At 38.9% G+C, this 14504-nt stretch overlaps 1 protein-coding gene across 3 annotated transcripts in view; it reads left to right on the top strand.

Moving 5' to 3' along the window:
* Window positions 1–691: 691 nt before the first annotated feature.
* mixl1 (Mix paired-like homeobox) overlaps window positions 692–14504 on the top strand; it is a 30367-nt gene continuing 16554 nt past the window's right edge. For 2 of the 3 annotated variants that reach the window (XM_072916294.1, XM_061986950.1), the window contains exons 1-3: window positions 692–792; window positions 913–1216; window positions 5696–5916. In XM_072916294.1, coding sequence (XP_072772395.1) covers window positions 1120–1216; window positions 5696–5916 — 318 coding nt within the window. In that variant the 5' untranslated portion in view covers window positions 692–792; window positions 913–1119. Of the gene's footprint in view, window positions 1217–5695; window positions 5917–14504 lie in introns of all 3 variants that reach the window. The other variant, XM_061986949.2, reaches the window with a different exon arrangement.

Raw genomic sequence — 14504 nt, 5'->3', positions numbered from 1 at the left:
TAGTTTTTTTTGTTTTTTTTTAAATTAATAAATATATTTATTTTTAGGTAAGATAAACATAATAATACAATTTATCTCTAGTCTGGATGATTTAGTTCTTGTCACCCTGTTGTCCTCCCGTCTGAAAAAAGGCTGTCCTCACGGCTGAAAATTGGGAGATTTTCGGGAGAATATTTGTCCCGGGAGGTTTTCGGGTGAGGCGCTTTAATTTCGGGAGTCTCCCGGAAAATTCGGGAGGGTTGGCAAGTATGCTCACCAGCCATGAACCTCAATCTATATATATATATACATATATATAAGAAATACTTGAATTTCAGTGAATTCTAGCTATAAATATACCCCCCCCCCCTTAACCCCCCCCAATCTCCCGAATTTGTAGGTCTCAAAGTTGGCAAGTATGCCTTAAAGTGTTTTCTTTTTTTTATTAATTCGTCAAAAAAATGCAAATGTATTCGATTTTTGAAATTTAATAAAACAATTGGGATTTGAATGTGATAAAAACAAAATTTTTAGCACCCCTTATTATGTTAGTTTGTAAAAATAATAAATATTTAAATATCTGTTTGTCACCTTCACTTACGATTTCAAAGCAAGTTACTCATCAATTTGTACGTACAAAAATCAAATAACCAATAGTATAATGAGTCGGTTATACTTTTATTTTCTTACAATCACTGTTCCAAGCGGCCCCCATGACTGGCGATGTGGCCCTCGGTGGAAAAACAAGTTCGACACCCCTGTTTTTAGAGCATACGTGCAGAGGAAGGTGGTAGTTTCCGACGGTCTTTGAAGGTAACAAGTCCATTACGTCTTCGCCCATGTCGAAGCGGATAAATGTTTTCTCTACAAATGTGTATTGGAAGTGCAGATTCCATTAAAAAGATGCTTTTTTTTTTTTTTTTTTTTTTAAAGAGACCTGCGGCCAAGCGTCCGAGGTGAGACGCCTTCACACCTCCGGAGACGTCTGAAGTTTGCAGCAGTGCCAGCCGGCCTTGATGGCCGCGTCGCCTTCACACTTTGCGAGCCCGCGTCACCTTTGATCGAGGGCCCCATTTAAGTGCCGGGCTGCTCCGGTCCCTGAACTAGCTCAGTTCGCGGGGATAACAACGGCGAGGAAACATGTCTGCGGTCCACGGAAACGCACCCGTCGGGGATCTCAATCACTTCCAAATGTTCCACGATGGAAGCTTCCAGATGAGCAACATGGTCAACCCAGGTAGGTGCCACTCTTAAGACTTCTAAATACTTACAGTCATGGTCAAAGTCTACATACACTTGTGAAGAACATCATGTCATCATGACTTTACAATACTTTCTACAACTCTTATTTTTGTGTTGGTCACAAAAAAACATTCATGAAGTTTGCTTCTTTTATGAATTTATTATGGGTCTACTGAAAATGTGAGGGTCAAAAGTATACAGGTAAAAGCCAGTAAATTAGAATATTTTTGAAAAAAATTGATTTATTTCAGTAATTGCATTCAAAAGGTGTAACTTGTACATTATATTTATTCATTGCACACAGACTGATGCATTCAAATGTTTATTTCATTTAATTTTGATGATTTGAAGTGGCAACAAATGAAAATCCAAAATTCCGTGTGTCACAAAATTAGAATATTACTTAAGGCTAATACAAAAAAAGGGATTTTTTAGAAATGTTGGCCAACTGAAAAGTATGAAGATGAAAAATATGAGCATGTACAATACTCGATACTTGGTTGGAGCTCCTTTTGCCTCAATTACTGCGTTAATGCGGCGTGGCATGGAGTCGATGAGTTTCTGGCACTGCTCAGGTGTTATGAGAGCCCAGGTTGCTCTGATAGTGGCCTTCAACTCTTCTGCGTTTTTGGGTCTGGCATTCTGCATCTTCCTTTTCACAATACCCCACAGATTTTCTATGGGGCTAAGGTCAGGGGAGTTGGCGGGCCAATTTAGAACAGAAATACCATGGTCCGTAAACCAGGCACGGGTAGATTTTGCGCTGTGTGCAGGCGCCAAGTCCTGTTGGAACTTGAAATCTCCATCTCCATAGAGCAGGTCAGCAGCAGGAAGCATGAAGTGCTCTAAAACTTGCTGGTAGACTGCTGCGTTGACCCTGGATCTCAGGAAACAGAGTGGACCGACACCAGCAGATGACATGGCACCCCAAACCATCACTGATGGTGGAAACCTTACACTAGACTTCAGGCAACGTGGATCCTGTGCCTCTCCTGTCTTCCTCCAGACTCTGGGACCTCGATTTCCAAAGGAAATGCAAAATTTGCATGGTTGGGTGATGGTTTGGGGTGCCATGTCATCTGCTGGTGTCGGTCCACTCAGTTTCCTGAGATCCAGGGTCAACGCAGCCGTCTACCAGCAAGTTTTAGAGCACTTCATGCTTCCTGCTGCTGACCTGCTCTATGGAGATGGAGATTTCAAGTTCCAACAGGACTTGGCGCCTGCACACAGCGCAAAATCTACCCGTGCCTGGTTTACGGACCATGGTATTTCTGTTCTAAATTGGCCCGCCAACTCCCCTGACCTTAGCCCCATAGAAAATCTGTGGGGTATTGTGAAAAGGAAGATGCAGAATGCCAGACCCAAAAACGCAGAAGAGTTGAAGGCCACTATCAGAGCAACCTGGGCTCTCATAACACCTGAGCAGTGCCAGAAACTCATCGACTCCATGCCACGCCGCATTAACGCAGTAATTGAGGCAAAAGGAGCTCCAACCAAGTATTGAGTATTGTACATGCTCATATTTTTCATTTTCATACTTTTCAGTTGGCCAACATTTCTAAAAATCCCTTTTTTGTATTAGCCTTAAGTAATATTCTAATTTTGTGACACACGGAATTTTGGATTTTCATTTGTTGCCACTTCAAATCATCAAAATTAAATGAAATAAACATTTGAATGCATCAGTCTGTGTGCAATGAATAAATATAATGTACAAGTTACACCTTTTGAATGCAATTACTGAAATAAATCAAGTTTTTCAAAATATTCTAATTTTCTGGCTTTTACCTGTACATACAGCAATGTTAATATTTGCTTACATGTCCCTTGGCAAGTTTACCTGCAATAAGGCGCTTTTGGTAGCCATCCACAAGCTTCTGCTTGACCACTTGACCACAAAATTGGTGCAGTTCAGCTAAATGTGTTGCTTTTCTGACATGGACTTGTTTCTTCAGCATTGTCCACACGTTTAAGTTGGAACTTTGGGAAAGCCATTCTAAAAGCTTCATTCTAGCCTGATTTAGCCATTCCTTTACCACTTTTGACGTGTGTTTGGGGTCATTGTCCTGTTGGAACACCCAACTGCGCCCAAGACCCAACCTGATGATTTTAGCTTGTCCTGAAGAATTTGGAGGTAATCCTCCTTTTTCCTTGTCCCATTTAAAGCACCAGTTCCATTGGCAGCAAAACACGCCCAGAGCATAATTCCAGATTCAAGATTGTTTATTGTCATATGCACAGTTAAACAGTTTGCCGTATAATAAAAATCTTACTTTGCTAGTCCACCCTTCAACAAGTCACACGGTACTTAGCTGAAATAATAATAAAAATGTATATACAAGGCACAGTAAGTAACATAACATTATTGCACATTCTGATTGACAGTATAAATATGGAGGTGACATTTGGTCACAGCAGCAGTTAAAGTGTCTTTAGTGATCAAAGGTGAAAAGTGTCTACAGTGATGGTTCACAGTTCGGGGGTGGTCATGGTAGCTGTCTTATGTTCAAAAAGATAAAAGTAAAACTATAATACTACCACCACCATGCTTGACGGTAGGAATTGGTGGTCCTGAGATTTTAGCTTGTCCTGAAGAATTTGGAGCTAAAACTCATTTTTCATTGTCCTATTTACTCTCTGTAAAGCAGCAGTTCCATTGGTAGCAAAACAGGCCCAGAGCATAATACTACCACCACCATGCTTGACGGTAGGAGTGGTGTTCCTGGGATTAAAGGCCTCACCTTTTCTCCTCCAAACATATTGCTGGGTATTGTGGCCAAACAGCTCCATTTGTCTTTCATCTGACCACAGAACTTTCCTCTAGAAGGTCTTATCCTTGTCCATGTGATGTCAGATGAAACAAAAATGGAGCTGTTTGGCTACAATACCCAGCAATATGTTTGGAGGAGAAAAGGTGAGGCCTTTAATCCCAGGAACACCATTCCTACCGTCAAGCATGGTGGTGGTAGTATTATGCTCTGGGCCTGTTTTGCTGCCAATGGAACTGCTGCTTTACAGAGAGTAAATGGGACAATGAAAAAGGAGGATTATCAAGGTTCAAGGTTCAACTTTATTGTCCCCGCGGGGAAATTTGTCTTGGGCACAGTGCATCATTGCTTTCTTAACATACCCAAAAACAACAGAACAAAAACACAAGCCCAGACACAACCACAACCATACAACTAACATTTAAACATCAGAACATGGAGCTTGATAGACATAGGTGGCACTTTGATGTAGGAACAAAATCTACAGTATGGAGACAAAGATAAAGTACCAATGTGCATTGCACTAGAGCTCATGGATAAAGTGCTGTGTGCTAAAGTGCTAAAAAAAAGTGCTAACCTATGTATTAAAATTCTATTGCACATTGTTGGTCAGCTTAATGGAGGCTGGAACAAATGATAATTTAAGGCGGTTAGATTTGCATAGTGGGACCCGGAGTCTTCTCCCTGATGGCAGGGTTCCATATTCAGGAAAGAGTGGGTGTTGTTATCTCCAAATTCTTCATGACAAGCTAAAATCCCAGGAGCACCATGCCTACCGCCAAGTATTATAGTTTTACTTTTATCTTTTTGAGCAAAAGACAGCTACCATGACCACCCCCGAACTGTGAACCATCACTGTAGACACTTTTCACCTTTGATCACTAAAGACACTTTAACTGCTGCTGTGACCAAATGTCACCTCCAATCAGAATGTGCAATAATGTTATGTTACTTACTGTGCCTTGTATATACATTTTTATTTTTATTTTTATTTCAGCTAAGTACCGTGTGACTTGTTGAAGGGTGGACTAGCAAAGTAAGATTTTCATTGTACGGCAAACTGTCTGTTTAACTGTGCATATGACAATAAACAATCTTGAATCTTGAATTATGCTCTGGGCCTGTTTTGCTGCCAATGGAACTGGTGCTTTAAATGGGACAAGGAAAAAGGAGGATGACCTCCAAATTCTTCAGGACAAGCGAAAATCATCAGTTGGGCGCAGTTGGGTGTTCCAACAGGACAATGATCCCAAACACACCTCAAAAGTGGTAAAGGAATCAGGCTAGAATGAAGGTTTTAGAATGGCCTTCCAAAAGTCCTGACTTAAAGGTGTGGACAATGCTGAAGAAACAAGTCCATGTCAGAAAAGCAACACATTTAGCTGAACTGCACCAATTTTGTGGTCAAGTGGTCAAGCAGAAGCTTGTGGATGGCTACCAAAAGCGCCTTATTGCAGGTAAACTTGCCAAGGGACATGTAAGCAAATATTAAACTTATACTTTTGACCCTCACATTTTCAGTAGACACCATAATAAATTCATAAAAGAAGCAAACTTCATGACTTTCATCACAAAAAAATAAGAGTTGTAGAAATGATTGGACGGTCAAGACATGATGTTCTTTACAAGTGTATGTACTTTTGATCGGGACTGTATATTACTGGAAAAAAACTGACTTTTTTTTTTTTACTTGTTCCCCCGCCTAGATTTTAGAGCCACGGATGTAACCAACTACCTGGCCTCTGCAGCTTCGATGCCAAGGGTGGATAAATGCGTGGCCATACTGACCCACAGGAGGAAGAGGACCAACTTCACTCAGCAGCAAATTGAAGTGCTGGAGAAAGTTTACTCTGACACTAAATATCCTGACATCTACTTGAGAGAGAGGCTGGAGGCTCTCACCGGACTACCCGAGTCTAGAATTCAGGTAAATTCTACATACGTAAAACATACTTGCCAACCTTGAGACCTCAGAATTAGGGAGATATTCAAAAGGCCCGCTGGGGGATATATATATATATATATATGGGCGTGGTTAAGAGGGGAGGAGTATATTTACAGCTAGAATTCACCAAGTCAAGTATTTCATATACAGGTAAAAGCCAGTAAATTAGAATATTTTGAAAAACTTGATTTATTTCAGTAATTGCATTCAAAAGGTGTAACTTGTACATTATATTTATTCATTGCACACAGACTGATGCATTCAAATGTTTATTTCATTTAATTTTGATGATTTGAAGTGGCAACAAATGAAAATCCAAAATTCCGTGTGTCACAAAATTAGAATATTACTTAAGGCTAATACAAAAAAGGGATTTTTAGAAATGTTGGCCAACTGAAAAGTATGAAAATGAAAAATATGAGCATGTACAATACTCAATACTTGGTTGGAGCTCCTTTTGCCTCAATTACTGCGTTAATGCGGCGTGGCATGGAGTCGACGAGTTTCTGGCACTGCTCAGGTGTTATGAGAGCCCAGGTTGCTCTGATAGTGGCCTTCAACTCTTCTGCGTTTTTGGGTCTGGCATTCTGCATCTTCCTTTTCACAATACCCCACAGATTTTCTATGGGGCTAAGGTCAGGGGAGTTGGCGGGCCAATTTAGAACAGAAATACCATGGTCCGTAAACCAGGCACGGGTAGATTTTGCGCTGTGTGCAGGCGCCAAGTCCTGTTGGAACTTGAAATCTCCATCTCCATAGAGCAGGTCAGCAGCAGGAAGCATGAAGTGCTCTAAAACTTGCTGGTAGACGGCTGCGTTGACCCTGGATCTCAGGAAACAGAGTGGACCGACACCAGCTGGACTGCTGCTGAGTGGTCCAAAGTCATGTTTTCTGACGAAAGCAAATTTTGCATTTCCTTTGGAAATCGAGGTCCCAGAGTCTGGAGAAAGACAGGAGAGGCACAGGATCCACGTTGCCTGAAGTCTAGTGTAAAGTTTCCACCATCAGTGATGGTTTGGGGTGCCATGTCATCTGCTGGTGTCGGTCCACTCTGTTTCCTGAGATCCAGGGTCAACGCAGCCGTCTACCAGCAAGTTTTAGAGCACTTCATGCTTCCTGCTGCTGACCTGCTCTATGGAGATGGAGATTTCAAGTTCCAACAGGACTTGGCGCCTGCACACAGCGCAAAATCTACCCGTGCCTGGTTCACGGACCATGGTATTTCTGTTCTAAATTGGCCCGCCAACTCCCCTGACCTTAGCCCCATAGAAAATCTGTGGGGTATTGTGAAAAGGAAGATGCAGAATGCCAGAGCCAAAAACGCAGAAGAGTTGAAGGCCACTATCAGAGCAACCTGGGCTCTCATAACACCTGAGCAGTGCCAGAAACTCATCGACTCCATGCCACGCCGCATTAACGCAGTAATTGAGGCAAAAGGAGCTCCAACCAAGTATTGAGTATTGTACATGCTCATATTTTTCATTTTCATACTTTTCAGTTGGCCAACATTTCTAAAAATCCCTTTTTTGTATTAGCCTTAAGTTATATTCTAATTTTGTGACACACGGAATTTTGGATTTTCATTTGTTGCCACTTCAAATCATCAAAATGAAATGAAATAAACATTTGAATGCATCAGTCTGTGTGCAATGAATAAATATAATGTACAAGTTACACCTTTTGAATGCAATTACTGAAATAAATCAAGTTTTTCAAAATATTCTAATTTACTGGCTTTTACCTGTGTATATATATATGGGCGTGGTTAAGAGGGGAGGAGTATATTTACAGCTAGAATTCACCAAGTCAAGTATTTCATATATATATATATATATATATATATATATATATATATATACTTGAATTTCAGTGTTCATTTATTTACACATATACACACACATAACACTCATCTACTCATTGTTGAGTTAAGGGTTGAATTGTCCATCCTTGTTCTATTCTCTGTCACTATCTTTCTAACCATGCTGAACACCCTCTCTGCTGATGCATTGATGTGTGGCACGCACAAAAGTGCTTTCATCAAATGCACTAGATGGCAGTATTGTCCTGTTTAAGAGTGTCACAACATTGCTGTTTACGGCAGACGGACTGCTTTACTGTAGACGTTCTTTATATTGTGGGAAAGCGGACTCAGGTCTGAATTTCGGGAGAAAATTTGTCCCGGGAGTTTTTCGGGAGAGGCGCTGAATTTCGGGAGTCTCCCGGAAAATCCGGGAGGGTTGGCAAGTATGACATAAAACCACAGCAATACTCTGTACCGTGAGATATTGTTTGGTGTGCTGTGGGAGATGATCAAATTTCACCTAATTGGGTTATAAATATTTTTTGCAAACCAGTAATTATAATCCGCAAATGTGTCGTTGTTGAGTGTCTGTGCTGTCTAGAGCTCGGCAGATTAACCGTGTAATACTCTTCCATATCAGTAGGTGGCAGCAGGTAAAAAGGTGTCTAATGCTTAAACCAAAAATAAACGGCATTGAAGCTTAGGGATGGCTATGCAAAACGAAGCTAAAACTGAACTGGCTGCAAAGTAAACAAAAACAGAATGCTGGACGACAGCAAAGACTTACAGCGTGTGGAGCAGACGGGCGTCCACAAAGTACATCCGTACATGCCATGACAATGAACAACAAAAATAGGAACGCAAGACAAGAAGTAAAACACTATACACAGGAAAACAGCAAAAAAGTCCAAATAAGTCAGGGTGTGATGTGACAGGTGGTGACAGTACACCTACTTTGAGACAAGAGCTATAGTGATGCATGCTTGGTTATGCTTTAAAGTCATATCCAACAATTGCGATATCGGCTGCAGAGTTTAGTTTTTTTAATGTTTTCTCCGAGTGGTGTGCCCATACTTGCCAACCCTCCCGGATTTTCCGGGAGACTCCCGTAATTCAGCGCCTCTCCCGAAAACCTCCCGGGACAAATTTTCTCCCGAAATTCAGGCGGAGCTGGAGGCCACGCCCCCTCCAGCTCCATGCGGACCCGGAGGCCACGCCCCCTCCAGCTCCATGCGGACCTGAGTGACGTGTTTTCCTCTACCGTAAAGCAGTTCGTCTGCCGTAAACAGCAATGTTGTGACACTCTTAAACAGGACAATACTGCCATCTAGTGCATTTCACACAGCAACGCATCATCAGAGAGGGTGTTCAGCATGGTTAGAAAAATAGTGACAAAGAATAGAACAAGGATGGACAATTCAACCCTTAACTCAACAATGAGTAGATGAGTGTTATGTGTGTGTATATGTGTAAAAAAATGAACACTGAAATTCAAGTATTTCTCTTATTTTTATATATATATATATATATATATATATATATATATATATATATATATATAATAAAATAAATATATATTTATAGCTAGAATTCACTGAAAGTCAAGTATTTCTTATATATATATATATATATATATAAAATAATTGACTTGGTGAATTCTAGCTGTAAATATACTCCTCCCCTCTTAACCACGCCCCCATCTCCTGAAATCGGAGGTCTCAAGGTTGGCAAGTATGGGTGTGCCTCGGGATTTTTTCAAGGAAAAAAATATGCCTTGGCTCAGAAAAGGTTGAAAAACTCTGGACTAGGGTTATTAAATAGATGTTTTGGGGGGGCTAGGATGGCGAATTTACAGAAAGCTAAGAACTAGGGGAGGCAGACGTCTCTCTTCACCGTTATTCATATTTTGTATGTCCCAGAAAACCAGCGTCCTCTACAGTAGATATTCGATTTTGGTGTATTCAATTAGTCAGAGATTGAAAAGACCTCCTCCAAAAAAAGCTAGTTAAATAGAATACAGGCCAAAAGTTTGGACACACCTTCTCATTCACTGCGTTTTCTTTATTTTCATAACTATTTACATTGTAGATCGTCCCATCAAAATTATGAATGAACACATGTGGAGTTATGTACTTCACAAAAAAAAGGTGAAATAACATGTTTTATATTCTAGTTTCTTCAAAAATAGCCACTTTTTGCTCTGATTGTTTTGCACACTCTTGGCATTCTCTCCATGAGCTTAAAGCACACCTGTGAAGCGAAAACCATTTGAACCTCATCGAGAGCATTCTAGTGTTTTTGAATTGAACTTGCAGGCCCCCGGTCCAAATGATGAAAAAAAGAGAGGACCTAAAACGGAACCTTGAGGAACACCACTAGTGTAAATAAAGAAGTTGAACAAATGACTACTGACTGCATCTGAAGTAAACACGCTACACTTTAGTTCCAAAAATCCCATAATGGAAATTAATATATATTTTCCAAACAGGAAAGGACTTAAAGGGGTGCCTTGAGGAACGCCCCAGTTGTAAATCACAAGTTTGGACCATGGTGTGTTTGCTAGTTCTGCCAAAGTGTTTACAATGGTCCATGTTCCTCTATAAAACAGGAGCACTCTATTGTTTTTAGGGATTTGCTATACAATAAGTTGTTCCTCAAGTTTTTAATTGAACGCGGGGGCCAGAATGGTGTCGATCACGGGCAGGATTTTGTCCCCACACTGCAAAAAGTCAGTGTTCAAAAACAAGAAAAAAACAAACAAAAATGAGGGGTATTTTATTTGAACTAAGCAAAATTATCTGCCAATAGAACAAGAAAATTCGGCTTGTCAAGACTTTCCAAAACAAGTAAAATTAGCTAACCTCAATGAACCCAAAAATAGCTTAAAATAAGTATATTCTCACTAATAACAAGTGCACTTTTCTTGGTAGAAAAAAAAGAGACCTTTTTGCTCAATATTTAGAAAAATATTCTTAAATTAAGTAATTTATCTTGACATAATGATATGCGCTCGGCATTACATTTCTTGAAACCAGCAAATTTATACTAAAAACTAATTTATTGTTCTTAATGGAATGTTACTCTCGGGGTCTCCTAGCCGCTCAAGCAAATCATATTGTCTAAAAATGCTTTTTTCCATGGATAACATGACATCATCACGCCAAGTGCGTGCTTTTTCAGTCAATTAGTGCACATATATACAGCCTGGCCCCCGGCCAAATTTTTATTGTAATTTTGAAGAATTTACCTGAATGTGCATGAACTATTTCTGTTCAAAATTGTTAGAAATGTCACATGTTAAATGTTTAAATATTAACTGTCGTATTTTCTATTGTTTCACTGAAAATAAAACAGCATTTGGCTGTCATCTGTTTTAATTATGACACACAATTGTGTCAAAGTCATGATTTTTTTTTTCATGCTTGAAATAAGAAATGATGACTTTAAAAAAGTAGTTTTATACTTGTGAGTGTTGATGACACAGCTTTGCAACACTTGATATTCTAGTTTCAAGCATGTTTTACTCAATATAGGTCATCAACTCTGAAAAAAGCTGTAATATCTTACTGAGATCATTTAGGACCAAAACACTTAAAACAAGTAAAACACTCTAACATAAAATCTGCTTAGTGAGAAGAATGATCTTATCAGACAGAAAATAAGCAAATATCACCCTTATTTGACATATTTCATCTTACTTAGATTGCAGTTTTTGCAGTGTGTTTCTTACTTTATCCCTTCAACTTCATTGCAAAAAGTCAGTGTTCAAAAACAAGGAGAAAAAAATACAAAAATGAGGGGTATTTTACTTGAACTAAGCAAGATTATCTGCCAATAGAACAAGAAAATTCGGCTTGTCAAGACTTTCCAAAATAAGTAAAAATTAGCTAACCTCAATGAACCCAAAAATACCTTAAAATAAGTATATTCTCACTAATAACAAGTGCACTTTTCTTGGTAGAAAAAAAAGAGACCTATTTGCTCAATATTTTGAAAAATATTCTTAAATTAAGTAATTTATCTTGACATAATGATATGCGCTCGGCATTACATTTCTTGAAACCAGCAAATTTATACTAAAAACTAATTTATTGTTCTTAATGGAATGTTACTCTCGGGGTCTCCTAGCCGCTCAGGCAAATCATATTGTCTAAAAATGCATTTTTCCATGGATAACATGACATCATCACGTCAAGTGCGTGCTCTTTCAGTCAATTAGTGCGCATATATACAGCCTGGCTCCCGGCCAAATTTTTTTTTATTGTAATTTTGAAGAATTTATCTGAATGTGCATGAACTATTTCTGTTCAAAATTGTTAGAAATGACACATATTAAATGTTTAAATATTGACTGTCGTATTTTCTATTGTTTCACTGAAAATAAAACAGCATTTGGCTGTCATCTGTTTTAATTATGAGACACAATTGTGTCAAAGTCATGATTTTTTTTCATGCTTGAAATAAGAAATGATGACTTTAAAAAAAGTAGTTTTATACTTGTGAGTGTTGATGACACAGCTTTGCAACACTTGATATTCTAGTTTCAAGCATGTTTTACTCAATATAGGTCATCAAATCTCAGCAACAAGCTGTAATATCTTACTGACATCATTTAGGAGCAAAACACTTAAAACAAGTAAAACACTCTAACATAAAATCTGCTTAGTGAGAAGAATTGTCTCATCAGACAGAAAATAAGCAAATATCACCCTTATTTGACATATTTCATCTTACTTAAATTGCAGTTTTTGCAGTGTGCTTCTTACTTTATCCCTTTAACTTCATTGCAAAAAGTCAGTGATCAAAAACAAGGGAAAAAAAATACAAAAATGAGGGGTATTTTACTTGAACTAAGCAAGATTATCTGCCAATAGAACAAGAAAATTCGGCTTGTCAAGACTTTCCAAAACAAGTAAAATTAAAGCTGCAAGCAGCGTTGTTCGGGCCCGCGTATTTGGCAGGTGCTAGTCCTAAGTGTCCCAATACTTTTGTCTACTTTTAGTCTGAAGTGTCCCAAGACTTTTGTCTAGTGTACCTACCTTGTCTGCATTGTGTGGGCACGTTGGTGCTGCCTGCTTTTGAGCAGCAATCTTAAAAAAAACAGCACCGCAGGAGCATCAGTGCAGCGGGTCTTTGAAGGGTCATAAAATCAAAACCGGAGCAGGTATCACAACTCTTTCACCAACTTTTAATCAGAAGGGTTCAATCTCTCTCCTGTGTTAGTTTGAAGCCGAAACAACAAACGCGCTCAGAGGAGATAATGTTTGAAGAAAGGTGACGGGTTTTTACAAAAATGTTGTGTTGAAGGGGGAATAGCAAACTTCCTGTATCTTTTTGCTGGGGGTTGTCAATTTATGAAATGTAGGTCTAAGTGAGACCTACGGAGAGGTTTTTGTTTCATGTCTCTCCGACCTTCCCAGTGGGAGTTACAGGCAGTTTTGTCAGATTTTTCATCCGAGGAGCAGTTTTTTGTGCGTTTTATTAAAAAATTGCTGTAGAGCACAATTTTTAGATTTGGGGTTAGGTTTTTTCATTAGATCACAGTTTTAGCCATTCCTGATGTGTGTGTTAAGTTCGGTGAGTTTTGAAGCATGTTAAGGGGGTCAAATTACAGCTCAAAGAGGCAAAAGTGACTGTTTTTAGTACTTTTTTGTCTTGAAGGGGGAATTGCCAACTTCCTGTTGATTTTAGCCCGAAGATGTACAATTATAAAATGTAGGTCTGACTTAGACCTACATAGAAGTTTTTTTTTCATGTCTCTCCGACCTTCGTAGTGGGAGTTACAGGCAGCGTAGTTTTATCTTCTTTCTAGGGGGCGCTAGAGTGCAATTTTGAGTTTTGGGGTTCGGTTTTTTTATTAAAAGGCAATTTTCGCAGGTCCTGATGTGTGGGTCAAATATGGTGAGTTTTGAAGCATGTTAAGTGGGTCAAATTAGTGCTCAAAGAGGCGGCGGAAGAAGAAAGAAAGAATAATAATAAAACATTAGAAAAACAATAGGTCCTTATGTCCCATTGCATAAGGACTCCCTTCGGGAGTCCTTTTGCAATGGGCCATTGCGGGCCCTAATTAGCTAACCTCAATGAACCCAAAATACCTTAAAATAAGTATATTCTCACTAATAACAAGTGCACTTTTCTTGGTAGAAAAAAAAGAGACCTATTTGCTCAATATTTTGAAAAATATTCTTAAATTAAGTAATTTATCTTGACATAATGATATGCGCTCGGCATTACATTTCTTGAAACCAGCAAATTTATACTAAAAACTAATTTATTGTTCTTAATGGAATGTTACTCTCGGGGTCTCCTAGCCGCTCAGGCAAATCATATTGTCTAAAAATGCATTTTTCCATGGATAACATGACATCATCACGCCAAGTGCGTGCTCTTTCAGTCAATTAGTGCGCATATATACAGCCCGGCCCCCCGGCCAAATTTTTTTTTATTGTAATTTTGAAGAATTTACCTGAATGTGCATGAACTATTTCTGTTCAAAATTGTTAGAAATGACACATATTAAATGTTTAAATATTAACTGTCGTATTTTCTATTGTTTCACTGAAAATAAAACAGCATTTGGCTGTCATCTGTTTTAATTATGAGACACAATTGTGTCAAAGTCATGATTTTTTTTCATGCTTGAAATAAGAAATGATGACTTTAAAAAAGTAGTTTTATACTTGTGAGTGTTGATGACACAGCTTTGCAACACTTGATATTCTAGTTTCAAGCATGTTTTACTCAATATAGGTCATCAAATCTCAGCAAC

Source organism: Nerophis lumbriciformis, linkage group LG26 (genome assembly GCF_033978685.3).
Source record: "Nerophis lumbriciformis linkage group LG26, RoL_Nlum_v2.1, whole genome shotgun sequence".
NCBI lineage: Eukaryota > Metazoa > Chordata > Actinopteri > Syngnathiformes > Syngnathidae > Nerophis > Nerophis lumbriciformis.
The sequence above is the reverse complement of the archived record's forward strand: the minus strand, read 5'-3'. Positions and strand labels throughout refer to the sequence as shown.